The 13,379-nt window shown below is 41.2% G+C and overlaps 2 protein-coding genes across 2 annotated transcripts in view; one reads left to right on the top strand and one right to left on the bottom strand.

The window, feature by feature from the left end:
* Window positions 1-13,379, bottom strand: part of sln (sarcolipin) — a 420,868-nt gene that overhangs the window by 45,052 nt on the left and 362,437 nt on the right. The gene's annotated exons all lie outside the window — the stretch shown is intronic.
* The window catches only part of gucy1a2 (guanylate cyclase 1, soluble, alpha 2), a 29,141-nt gene continuing 20,351 nt past the window's right edge, over window positions 4,590-13,379 (top strand). Inside the window, exons 1-3 of the mRNA XM_072461897.1 lie at window positions 4,590-5,151; window positions 12,373-12,434; window positions 12,949-13,067. Coding sequence (XP_072317998.1) covers window positions 4,828-5,151; window positions 12,373-12,434; window positions 12,949-13,067 — 505 coding nt within the window. The 5' untranslated portion in view covers window positions 4,590-4,827. The remainder of the gene's footprint in view (window positions 5,152-12,372; window positions 12,435-12,948; window positions 13,068-13,379) is intronic.

The raw sequence follows: 13,379 nt of genomic DNA, 5'->3' as shown, positions 1-13,379 counted from the left end.
CTTTCTTTTAACCTCTTTTTAATTGCCCTTTATTCCTTGAAGACCGAGCAGTACTGTAGGTTATTTATATAGGACAAGTGAGTGAGCGCCCTGGGTTCATGGGTAATGGCAGCCTTGTGGCATGGAGTGATGGATGGTTATAGCCAATTAGATTGGCTTAGGGCAGATTTATGACCTCAACAGCCATTGCATTGTCCCGTCCCTAGATAACACATGCACATGGTAGATACACACGACAATGTTTCTATAGTGTTTCTTACCACTCAATGATAAAAATGGACCAGCTTTAAATCGTAATCGCTTTTTGAACTGTTAAAGTAAATGACCGATTGGCTCACAAATTCTATCAAAATGTGTAATTATATGAGCTGTAAAGTCAAAACTATAGTTATATTATTATTATTATTATTTTATTTTGCACCTAATGCCAAGTTCCTATGTTTGCAGACTTTGTTCAATGACGATGGCAATAAACCTTTTCATGACATTTTTTGTTTAGCTGCATGTCTTTAGTCACTTAGTTGACCAATTATTTTTATTGGAATAGATTTACAGCGCATCCTTTTGAGAAGTTCTGCGAAACTGGCCTAAATAGGTGTCCCAAGCTTTGTAGCATTATACTCAAAAAGATTTGAGGCTTTAATTACTGCCTTCAACAAAGTATTGAGCAACGGCTGTGAATACTTTATGTACAAGTGCTTTGTTTAAAAAAACAAAAACATATCTTTAAAGCTTAACTCCCATGATCATGGGGTATTGTTAGTAGAATTTTGAGGCAAATTATGAATTTAATCAAGTTTGGAATGTGACTGTACTATAACATAAGTGGAAAAAGTTAACACTTTTCCAGATGCACTGTATATGGCCAGGTTTGGCAGATTTTAGTCTGTCAATTTGTTACGTTTACTGCAGCTCCAAAGTTTCATGCTTGTGACGTGGGGTTGGAATACAGCGTTCAATACAATATGGGAACTTCAATTCATCAATACATTTTTGTACTGCCCAAAGTCACAACAGCAGTTGTCTTGAAGGACAACAGTGAAAAGCAGATTGAACAATGTTCATAGGAAATTAACATTGTTCAATTAGCAAATGGATGAAATTAGCAAACGGATAAATGTCCTCCGTGGACGGACAGGTTGCAGAAGGTCCAGGACTGACCAGAACCACTCAGGAGGAGAGAGTGGTTCATCCAACAAGACAGTTCATCCAGGCAGATGAGGAGCCTCTGGAGCTACAGGTCAGCATCAGTAGTGTCTGAAACAGTAATGAACAGACACAGGAGAAGTAAAAAAATATTAAATGTGTTTATCAGGAAAGTAGTCAGAAGCAGAGGATAGTGCTCAAGCTGTCATACTAGGGCAGCGTAGCTGGGAAACTACCGGTAGGTTTTTATTTCTGTTCCTAACTGGCCTGACCATAAGTTATTTCAAAGAGGAATGTTTTAAGCCTGGTTTTAAATGAAGATTCTGTGTCGGCCTCTTTAACATGGACAGCAGCTGGGATGAGAGCTCAGAGTGACTATCAAAGCAAAAGGGTTTGTCTCGGTGTGACAGAGTGAAGCTCCTCTTATCTCCCTTCATTTCTCTTCTTCCTTTTCTTCTTATATCTGCATCTCTTTGCAGTTATGAATAGGGAGTTGCTTTTGAGATATACACTAACATTTGTGTATACATTCTTCAAAAATGAGACATGACACATTTTGGATTCCTCTGAAAGCTGTAAATTTGTCTTGCAAACATTCTTGGTATTTCCTTGGTTCATGATTTATGCGTACTATACTCACTCTCGTAATATTCTAGCCTGGATGTTACAGTGCATATGTCAAGTTATCAGAGTTTTACATCAGGTAGTTTGTGAAAACAAATGAAAAATAAAAGTTGAAAATGATAGTATTGCTGAGTTGTAAAACAGAATCCCTCTTGTCTATGTCATCAATAAGCAACATTCCAGAAAATACAAGGACAATTTGTTTCTCTAGTTTACAATATGGTTTCTAAGTAACCGTCATGGAATTACCTCTGATGACGTGCTGCTCATGTCAATCCTGGAAGTAACATTATAAACATCACCAAAATTGTCAAACATCTTTAGTCAAATATTAAATATAATCATATTTACTATGTTTTAGTTGAATGTCTAACCTGTCATCCACTTCAAATAAATAATTGCTAATTATTATGATGTTTATTTGGTTGATGAACATACATGATATACTGTACATGCTGTGAATACGCCGGATTGTAGCCAGGGGCTAATTTCCATCCATTGTCCCATTCTTGGACACTGGAGAAAAAGTGGGTGTCTTGCCAAAGAACACAACAACAGTTTGCACTACCACCCCCCTGTGGCACCTGGCATTCTGTTTTTCATTCTTTGGTGGCACTTTATATTTGCACATTAATTAGAATGAACAAAGAAAGCTTCAGCCTTAGTAACTACTTAATCAAGTGGTTAGGATTAAGGGCTAAGGGTTACTAAGTATGCTCATGCTTTGTAAACTATTCATTCATTATGAATTGTCTTTGCTCATGCTTTATCAAGGCCAAGTAAAGTGTAGTTCTTCTGTGCCACTTTATGATAATGTCACAAATATCATAAGTGCTACACTGTAGTGATTATTTATTGGGGATGGTAGTAGCCCCAGCGGCCCTGGTGTAACATGCTACATCTGAGCCACCACCACCACCTTCCCCTCACACACACACATACTACAGTCACACAGGCAAATGGGGTGACGTGTCTTGCCCAAGGACCCAATGACAGTACCATGTATTGAATGGTGCCCTGTTTTAATTTTGGAGCTATTGCGCGTTCTGTGTCAGACCTCAAATGACAGAATATCATGTATACACCATTTCAAAGTAGTCTCTGTGCGAGGCGGCCTTATCTTTCTGAACAATATTTAATTCATTGTCGTATAAGCTTTATTAAATGACTACAACATCACAGATAGTTAACAGACATAGCAGAGATAAGGAGAGGCAGCTTCTGTAATGATACAGGATAATGACTGCAGTATGGGGTTGTTTTATTCCATAAAGTCAAATGAATTAGTAGACACCTCCAGGAAATGACATGTGTTTGTATGTTCAATGGTGCATCACACTTGTCCCTTCTGAGGGCTGTTGATTGAGGTCAAGGTCATGGTTGTGATCCGTGCCAGACATGAGCAACAGTGTGTTCTATTGTGGCAGGCTGAATGTGTGTGCGCCACTGTTGCCAGCTTTGTTTCTACAAAGTGGGGGCATATTTCTCCCTGCCTCTTTGCAGAACAGTTGGTAGTTTGAACCTGTTTTATTGACCATGACTATATTCTGTGATTACAATCTCATTCTGTTTATAGCTATTTCCAACCATTGGATTGGAATGTCAGAGACAATTACTTGTTTTTGTGCTATGAATGCCCTGATTGATAGGCCTTTAGGCCAACTGCATAATTTATTATTATGCCTGAATTATTTATACATCTCTGATCTAGTTGAAAGTGTTTAGGAACACCTTTGGACAGAGGTCATCCTGTAGGCTCTGGAATGATTCCCCCGCCATTTGAGGACAAGCCTCTCAGATGCTAATTTTAAAAAGGTTTATGCAAACTATTTTTCGCTGCACTTGTAGTTATTGAATGAACTTTTGAGTGTGTGGGTATTGCAGTGTCTGCTTCAAATGCTGTAATAATAAATTGCCTCCAAAACTTAAACGCCTTTGAGAGGAAATGGATTTAAAGAGCAGAAGACGTTGCCCAAAGGGAGATTCTGAGAAGCCTGTTCACCTGCACTTTCTGTGTCCGTCCTCTGATTGGTTGATTTATTGTCCATCTAAATGCAAAGGAGCTCGTGCACTCACGCTGCCTTCATTGCGCGCGAGCTCGGCGGAAAGCTCTGATCCAGCCCGCGCGTGAGCTGCTCGCTGCCCGCGTGCCCTCTCCATCTGCGCACCTCCACACCGCCACCGACGTCCAACCTCCGAGCCCAGCTACCGGAGCTACCGGAGCTACCGGAGCCGCCAGGAGCCGCGGGCAGCGGTGAGCTAAACGCGGACTGATGAGGACAGAGCGACCCGCCGCCATGGGCTTCACGTAGAGCTCTCAGAAGCTGCAGGAGCTGTCGCAGAGGACTCATGTGGAGAGAGGCGAGGGAAGGACACCCGGCTGCGGTGACTTTGGGGATTCCTCCGGCAAATATTGGAATTAAAATAGGTCACTTTGCTTCTGTGGACCCTTAAATCCACTGTGCTGCGGAATAGATGTTTTACCGAGGATAACCTTTGAACTAATAGCCTAGATTCTTTTTATTTGACAATATTTTATGCTTAACCATTTTTTTTTTTAATTTGTAGCAGACATTCGCATCCAAATAGTTTGGGAAGCTCGCGTTAATGCAATCGCTCCATTCGTGGAAAAAACAGCTTTTAGTTCCAGGGACATCCTCTGCGTCGCGTCTGCCCTCCCGGGGAGCGAGGTGGCTTTTGTGGGGTAAATAAGGACGCTTTTCGGAGGACCGCGTCCCCCGCCTCTGCCTTACATAAATGTTTGCGTGCCGTTAGTCGACCCCCCCCCCCCTCTCTCCCCCCTCTCTCCCCCCTCTCGCGCGCGCGCTCTCCCTGAGGTTGAGTCTCGCGCGCACAGACGCGCACACAGACACGGACCGGACAGCGCACACCGCTCAGGCTACAGACAGTCCTCTTCCCTGACCAGCCCACCCTCACTATCTCACACTCCTCACACTCCCACAATCTGATGTGTCCCCGGCGCGGAGCTGGACGCGACACACGAGCGGCTGTAGCATCCTCCTCCTCAGCTCTATCCTTCTCTGCCTCGCCATCACCATGTCCTCATCCTCGCGCAAGATCTCCTCGGAGTCCTTCAGCAGCTCGGTGGGCTCTGACTGCGGGCTCGAGAGTCCGGGGGGAGACCTCGGGGGAGACGGTGGTTCGGAGCCCGCGGAGGAGCCCCGAGGATGCCCCTTTTCGTCTTTCCCTTCTGCCCAGAGAGGTGTGCTGTGGAACGGACGCAGCCCCGTGGAGAGGTCGATGTGCCCGGGAGGTGAGGAGCCGCAGGGGCCGAGTGTACCCCACAAAAGAGCCACCAGGAGGAGACGGGTCAACCTGGACTCGCTGGGGGAGAGTTTGAGACGACTCACCTCACCCACGGTAAGAAGCACAACATCACCATAAGCATATGCTATTGCCCCGTGGGGAAGAATTAGGCCTATTTGGACTTAACTTGCTTATGAAATGACCATCACCTGAGCAGTAACAGCAGAGACTAGACTGTAAAATCAAGCCTGGAACGAAAATGGGTTAATGAACCAAAGCAGGTCAATATAGCCTACTACATAGACTTTATAAATAGCATATAACCTATTTAGTCACAATCTATGGTAAGTCGCACATTTAGCTTTGGTAAAACAGTTTGATTAAAAAAACACAGACTTAAATCCTAAAGAGTCCTAAAGGAACAGTTTATTACCTTGGTACATACCACTCAACACATGACCACTCAACACATGACCACTCAACACATGACCACTCAACACATGACCACTCAACACATGAACACTCAACACATGACCACTCAACACATGACCACTCAACACATGAACACTCAACACATGACCACTCAACACATGAACACTCAACACATGAACACTCAACACATGAACACTCAACACATGACCACTCAACACATGACCACTCAACACATGAACACTCAACACATGAACACTCAACACATGAACACTCAACACATGACCACTCAACACATGAACACTCAACACATGAACACTCAACACATGACCACTCAACACATGACCACTCAACACATGAACACTCAACACATGACCACTCAACACATGACCACTCAACACATGAACACTCAACACATGAACACTCAACACATGACCACTCAACACATGACCACTCAACACATGACCACTCAACACATGACCACTCAACACATGAACACTCAACACATGAACACTCAACACATGAACACTCAACACATGAACACTCAACGCATGAACACTCAACGCATGACCACTCAACGCATGACCACTCAACGCATGACCACTCAACACATGACCACTCAACACACATGACCACTCAACACACATGACCACTCAACACATGACCACTCAACACATGAACACTCAACACATGACCACTCAACACATGAACACTCAACACATGACCTCTCAACACATGAACACTCAACACATGAACACTCAACACATGAACACTCAACACATGAACACTCAACACATGACCACTCAACACATGAACACTCAACACATGAACACTCAACACATGAACACTCAACACATGACCACTCAACACATGACCACTCAACACATGACCACTCAACACATGACCACTCAACACATGACCACTCAACACATGAACACTCGACACATGACCACTCGACACATGAACACTCGACACATGACCACTCGACACATGAACACTCGACACATGAACACTCAACACAATAAGGATGGGACTGGAGCTGTCCTTAGCACGACTGATGGGTTTTATGGTATTATATTGGTTATTTGGCCAAACTTTGTTTTATAATGAGGTCAGTAAAAATGCACGTACATATATATGTACATATGTTATATAGTTCCATTCTCCATGTCTGGTCTTGGAGTCTGTGTCACACTTGTCCTGAGCCCAGCGTCATCTTGTCTCTTGCAGCGCGTCGTAATGAAGACACAGAGCAGGACACAAATACGATACTTTGCATATTTTCAGTACTGTATTTAGCCACACACTGCACATGTGTTTCCTTCCAAAGTTAAATAGCCTGGCTTACGCAGATACACAGATGGACTTTATTCATCCATTGATGGAAGGGAAATTTGAGTGTTGTCCAGATTTACACAGAACAAGGAACAATAAATAAATAAATAAATGTGTGTTAGTATACAAAAGTTTACCTTTATACATTTCGCTGCCTTATTGACGCTGGGACAAAAGACCTAAGGCATCATTGCTGACTGCATTCAACATAGATGGCAAATGATAAATTTAATTCTTAATTACTACTTTTCTTTTTGTTGCTTTATCTACTAGCACTTACTTCAGCACTTACATCATCATTTCACATTATTCATTGTAAACAGTAATATTGATCTAAAATGACTTAGTAATAGATACGTCCCTGCCTTTTCATAGTGACAAGCAGCAATTTATTTATGCATTTTTACTGTTGGAAAAAAAAAGCTAGATGATATTTTTGAACCCCACATCTATGACACGGACCTCTTTGGATAATCATAGGTAATTCTAGAGCAGTGGGCGGGGATAGGGGGGAGGTGAAAACCTTTTTTCAAATTCCTTAAATTCAGGACAATACAGGATTACTCATTGCAGGCATTAATCGAAATACAACTTTGAGTAAACTAGTGATGAATCAGAGGCAAAAGGTAGTCTCAACATGCTCTCAATTCTTTCTGTAGCGATATATTGCACCATAACAATGTGTTACTGTACAGTTGTTGTGGTGTTGGCGGTGCCGTGGTGTGACCGGGAGAACAGAGGCCGCTCTCGGACACTGCCTTTAGCCCGACTGACCCAAAGCTTCATCATGTGGCCAACAGTCTCGTGTGTTAGTGTGCTGTGACCTTTGTGTTGTGGCGGAAGTGGCCGTTTGCTCGCTGACCCGTGACGCTGATCAAAGCTCAGGGTGTTGCCCACACGTCAGAGCTGAAAAGGGCCAGTGTGCGAGACGCCGCTGTGTTGTAGTTATTTTGATACACTAACACAAACCAGTGCAAAGGAATGAACACCTGCTGATAAATGATAGGGTTTATCAGTTATAAAGTCCCCAGTTTGTCCTCAAAGCATCAGATTAGAGGGAATGGAAAAACAAATGGAAATCAAATATAATGACAATGAGGCTAAATAATATACAAGCAAGATTTTTTTTTTTATCCAAGATACTAGTAAATGTATTTCTGTTTTAATTTTACAAAAGCTAAAAGTTAATGTGTAAACTTAACAACAAATTAACTTAAATTTGGTAACATCAGCCACAACAGTAAAATAAACATCAGATATTGTCTATAATGTACCATTTAGAAAGAATGTATTGGAAAGTTATTACAGTATTCTCTTCTTGTCCGTAAAAAATTGAAACAACTTTCATTTAAATTAACAGTTAGTGCTACTTTAGGAAGTGTTCCGCCCCATTGTTCTTCTATACTGATTCACGCTTTTGCATTAAAGGCTAAATTAAATAATTATTCAGCTATATTAGGTCATGAGCATCTGGCGTTAAACTCAGTATGCAAAATAGTCAGACTGTGTCCTGCGGCAACCCCCTCAGCGACTTGCAAAAATAAAAATACAACATGATGACATGACACATTTATTATATATGTTTCCAGGCAGTATTTATGTGCAGCCGTTATGAAAGCAATCACACAGGATTTTAATACACTTTTTACTTGCAGCGCTGCAATGTAACAAAGGATGCCTCCGCGCTTTCCCAATCACCGCACAAACACAAGAAAAATCACTGTTCTCCATAATCCAATTCTTTCAGCCTCCAACCTGAAAGAATCCTGCGGCTTGATTACACGGAGAGAGATGTTTTTGTATTTGTCAGCGCTCTGACAGATGAGGCTCACATGCAATATCAGGAAGGGCTCATCTGGAGTTTGAGCTTTCCTTAATGATACGAATAATGAGCAAATGTAGAAATTCTTATCCTTGTGATGTGTGTGTGACATGCCATGGTTTGCCTCATCTTTTTCATTGTGCTCTTTTTAGGTTTGGACAGAGTGTACAAAAATAAGCCTTACATTATTCTTGTATTAAAAACTTGTATTCCTCAGACCTCTTTTAAATAATAACTTGGTCTTTTTATTTAGTTATTATTACATATATTTTTTTATATTTTATCTGTCTTATTAGAATAGAAATACAAGTTAATACTTATATTATTGTTCTTAGTTGACTTTAAAGGTGCACCATGTAACATTTTAAGTGGAGGATCTGCTTCCCTCCATGGAGATGTTATTGCTTTTCCTGAAATGTTCCACAGCACATCATGAAACTTATCTATCTCTACAGTGACAAATGAGTGACTCTACCAGGTCAGATCTGTGGTGAGGCGACCCCTTTCAAGCTATTTTTGAGCAATAAAAACACTGGAAATTAATACTACGTTTAATGCCATCGAACATTCCAGGCAAAACGACAAAAAATAGCTACCGGAAAAACACACTGAAACATTTCATTAACACTTATAAATAAACACTCATATTCATATTTAGCTGTGTCCTCCAATATGAAGTAAACATTTTGAAATTGAATATTTATTTTACTGGTGGCAAGATTGTTGGTTGGCATGGCGGACTTATTGCTTTGGTTCTCTCTCAAGACTATTATCAGAAACATGGCTGAGCTACTCACTTCACGTTGCCAGATCCTACGGCTAAAACCAGTTTGCAATAAACACAAAAGGACTCTTGGTTGCTAACGGCATTCCAGGTTCAGTTAGGATCGCATCAGCCTCTCGTTGGAGTGCGTGTTACAGCTAGTACCTTTAATACCAACACATTATTGAAGCTTTTGTTTTGTAATTTAACATTTAATTTTTTATTAAAGCTGACTTACCCATTTTATTTTGCTTGTTAAAGAGAAAACATAGTATTTCACACATAAACTGTGTTATAAGATCATTAGTTTGTGACAAAATCAGACCGCCACGTACTGTCAACATCTAAAACTAGCAAAAGGGGCCTGACATTTTGGGATGAGAGCTGATTGGCTGTGCATTGGTGGTCCGCCCCGCTGCACTTAACCGTCTGAAAAAAACAGTTCTGAAGCTGTGCATGTACAAGTGATGTGCTAAGGGTTTGTTAGAGGGAACTCGTTAGATACATTCAAATGACTACTTCCTCCTCTCACAGTTTGAGATTCGGGTATTCCAGCTTTAACTGAAGAACGGCTGCCTTCCGACGAGGCATTAAGCATTCATTGCATCTTTTCAACGTCCCCGTCCTTAGTGCCACTCCTCGTTAATATAAATCTGGAAATGGAAGAACAGACAAGGACATATTCTGTTTAAACCAACATTTGTCTATTTGCTTGAGGGAATCAGTCATCCAGAAACACCACGTACAAGTGAGATGAGTTTGACTAAGCAACAAGAAAGAGGGAGAGAGAATGATCGAGCAAGACAAATGGAGCGAGCTCTCCTTTCAAAGTAAGGACAAACAACAAAACAATGGAGGAGGCAGACATTCTAAAATGAAAAATTACATTAACTTGGAAAAAATACAATCCCCAAAGGAAATAAAAATGAGCACGGACGGCCTGTTCATCGAAGTGTTAGCGCAAATAACATGCAATGGGCGTTTGAGTTGCGTGTACAGTAAACATGCCAGCCACGCTAACAATGCAGACTAATGATGGTGATGTATTTGTGTTGACCAGCGTTTGCACATGTGTTCGGGTGTTTGGCCTGATAACAGTTAGGCTCTGTTTAGTATGGCCTTCTGCTGTAGCCTTGTGCGTGATAAATGAGTGGCAAAATCACGGGCATCTCCGTGAGAAAAAGGTTACACAATATGGGGAAAAAAGAAGAAGCAATTTGATTTCCTTAGCCGTGTGATTTGCAGTGTTGAGAAGTAACTAAATAACAAAAAACACATTCAGAATACCAATTATGAGTAACTGTATTCTGGTTCAGTTGTTCTTTCATTTGATGGTCAGAATACAGTGAATGAAATCAAAGGAATGCATGGTGGTATTTGATCAAGCTGCACAATATTTGTGAGAAAAAATAAAATGAAAAAATATTAACAGACTTAAAGCTCTTTTCTTTTCACGTTTTTACACAAAAGTATTCAAAGTATTCAGTGTACAGCACTCAAACAACAGAATATGTTCTGAAGTACATTTTAATGCAAGTATTCAGTATTCTGTACCTCCATTTTCAAAGTATTCTTGCCATCACTGGTTAATCATAAGGAGTTAAGGAGGTCGTGGGTTCTTTTCCCGGGCCAGACCTACATCACATGATCTCTCTGGGTGGAGTCTGCATGTCCTCCCCGTGTCACTGTGGGTTCTCTCCGGGTTCTCCGGCTTCCTCCACCGTCCAAAGACATGCATGTGTAAAATTGGCAACTCTAAATTGCCCCTAGTGAATGTTTTGCTGTGTCTCTGTGTTAAACCCTGGGTGTACCCCGCCTAAGGCCCAAAGTCACTGGGATAGGCTCCAGTCACATGTGACCCCAAACGGTAACAAGAGGTAGAAAATGAGTGAATGAAATTCAAACTAAAATGTAAATGTATTTACTTTATTTACAAAGAGTGAGTGAGTGGGGGACGTATTATGAGTAATATGTATGTATTTTAAGCTTGTTACAACAGTGTTCCCTAATCTTTAGTCAAAGTTGTATTCTGATTGATTCCTGTCTGTTTGAGTAATCCTATATTGTCCAGCTACTGAGACTTAAAGGTGGTATGGACGATTTTTCCCAGCAAATTTTTTATCATATTTCCTCGTGGCGTGGATAAATCATTTGTCCTGCCACGTATCAATCATAAAACGCACCTATGCGATTTGTCCCCACGTTTCCGCGTGCCTAAGCGCATGGATCTATCATAATATAGTTCCCTCAGTGTACGGGGCAAAATGAAGACGGAGAAAGACATTTTGAGCTGACGCAGAAGTGGACAGAAATCTACGGGAGACGAGAGATGCGATGCGCTCCGTTGCGCTAATAAACAAACGCACGTGTGTGTTGTATCAGTCCACACGGGGGAGTGCGCATGCACACTTCCGCCTGCGTTCTCAAATCGCCGAAAAATTGTCCATTGCGCCTTTAATGCTTAGAAATGGTCTCATTTTATCCAGCCCCTATCACCGCATACATCGCTGTCCTTAAAAGTGATTTTAAAAAAAGATTTAAGACTCCAAAAGTCACATGTAGGGTTCTAAAATGTCAAGTAGCTACTTTTCCAAAATAAACACGGACAATTCGCTGTTTTTTATGGTGAAATACCACATGAAGAGGCTGAGCTTATCAGTTCTGCAGTTTTTAAAAATAAGTCAGTGGACCTGTTTCTATTACTGAGCCGTTTTAGATTAATATTGTGGTTTACAATGAACTGAATGTAAAATGATAAACTACTTCTGTTATGGTTCAATACTATATATAATGCTATGTCTCCTTTTAAGAGACATTATCATCATTCTTTTCGACAGTAACCTTTATAGAAGTTCAATAAGATGCATAAGTGTAAACTACCTTTATTTACAATTTTAGCCACCAAAGTACGCATGACACAAAAAATGCCTGCATTGTTTACATTCACAAATACATTCATATCATGTTTTATTTTGTTAATATCCAGACTCAGACTGTTCAGGAGGCTCTTCAGCGGACTCTTCACTTCTACAGGCAGCAGGAGATCAGGTGAGCTCTTATGATATTTCACTATCGACCCGTTGCATATTTTGTGGTTGTGGTTGTCTCCTTGAGGCATAGGGCTGTCTACATGCATGATATTACCTTTTCCTTGCTCTGTCCCTGCATCTATCGATCTACTATCTCCTTGATCTCTACTATTTGCTATTTACTTACCTGGCTGTGCACCTGATGTCCACCTGGCCTCATCTACCTGTTATCAACCAGCCATTTCCTGGCAGTCTTCTAACTGTATCTACTGTCTCCAGACTGACTGTGGCATCCCCATCGCTCATTTTCTTTTCTCACATCACTGTCTTCCTTTCACACACGTCTAAGCACACACCTGCTCAGCCCCTACTACTCTCTGTCTCTTCATTTCTCTCCTCTTTTTCTGATCCTTTGCAGTAGATTTGATTGATTAATATCCATGACTTGAGTTTCAGTGCTTGTTAAAACCTTCCTTTCTGTTTTAAACTTAAACCTCATTAGTAACACTACTGTTGTATTGTGTTTCTATAAGATGTCAGGGCATTGAGGAAAAGAGAAGAGACAGAAAAGAGGAAAAGTGCCCGTTTCTAGAAAACTCTGGTTCAGAAGAGGATGTTCTACAAATCCTACAGTATATGGCCACCATAATGGGTAAGATCTCTTTACAAAAACATTTTCTTATTTAGGATTCAGAACTGAAAGCTTAGGAACTTTAGAATTCTTCATTTACCATGTTTGAACACATATCTGCACATTTTTGCTTGAGTCCAAATCAATAGCATAGCAGGGTGCTATTAATAACATTCCCTTGAGGGCAGACCTTTGGAAAAGCCTCTGTAGCCTCTCCTGAAGATGAAGAGCACAGTGCTGTGGCAAACTAGTGTGTACACCTGCTGATACACATGCTGACATACATGCTGACACACATGCTGAAACACATGGACTGCAGCCTACATTTGATTG

This window comes from Eucyclogobius newberryi, unplaced genomic scaffold (genome assembly GCF_026437365.1).
Source record: "Eucyclogobius newberryi isolate DKJ021-1_F unplaced genomic scaffold, fEucNew1.0.hap1 SCAF_10, whole genome shotgun sequence".
Taxonomy (NCBI): domain Eukaryota; kingdom Metazoa; phylum Chordata; class Actinopteri; order Gobiiformes; family Gobiidae; genus Eucyclogobius; species Eucyclogobius newberryi.
Note: the sequence above shows the minus strand (reverse complement) of the source record. Positions and strands in the feature narration are given on the sequence as shown.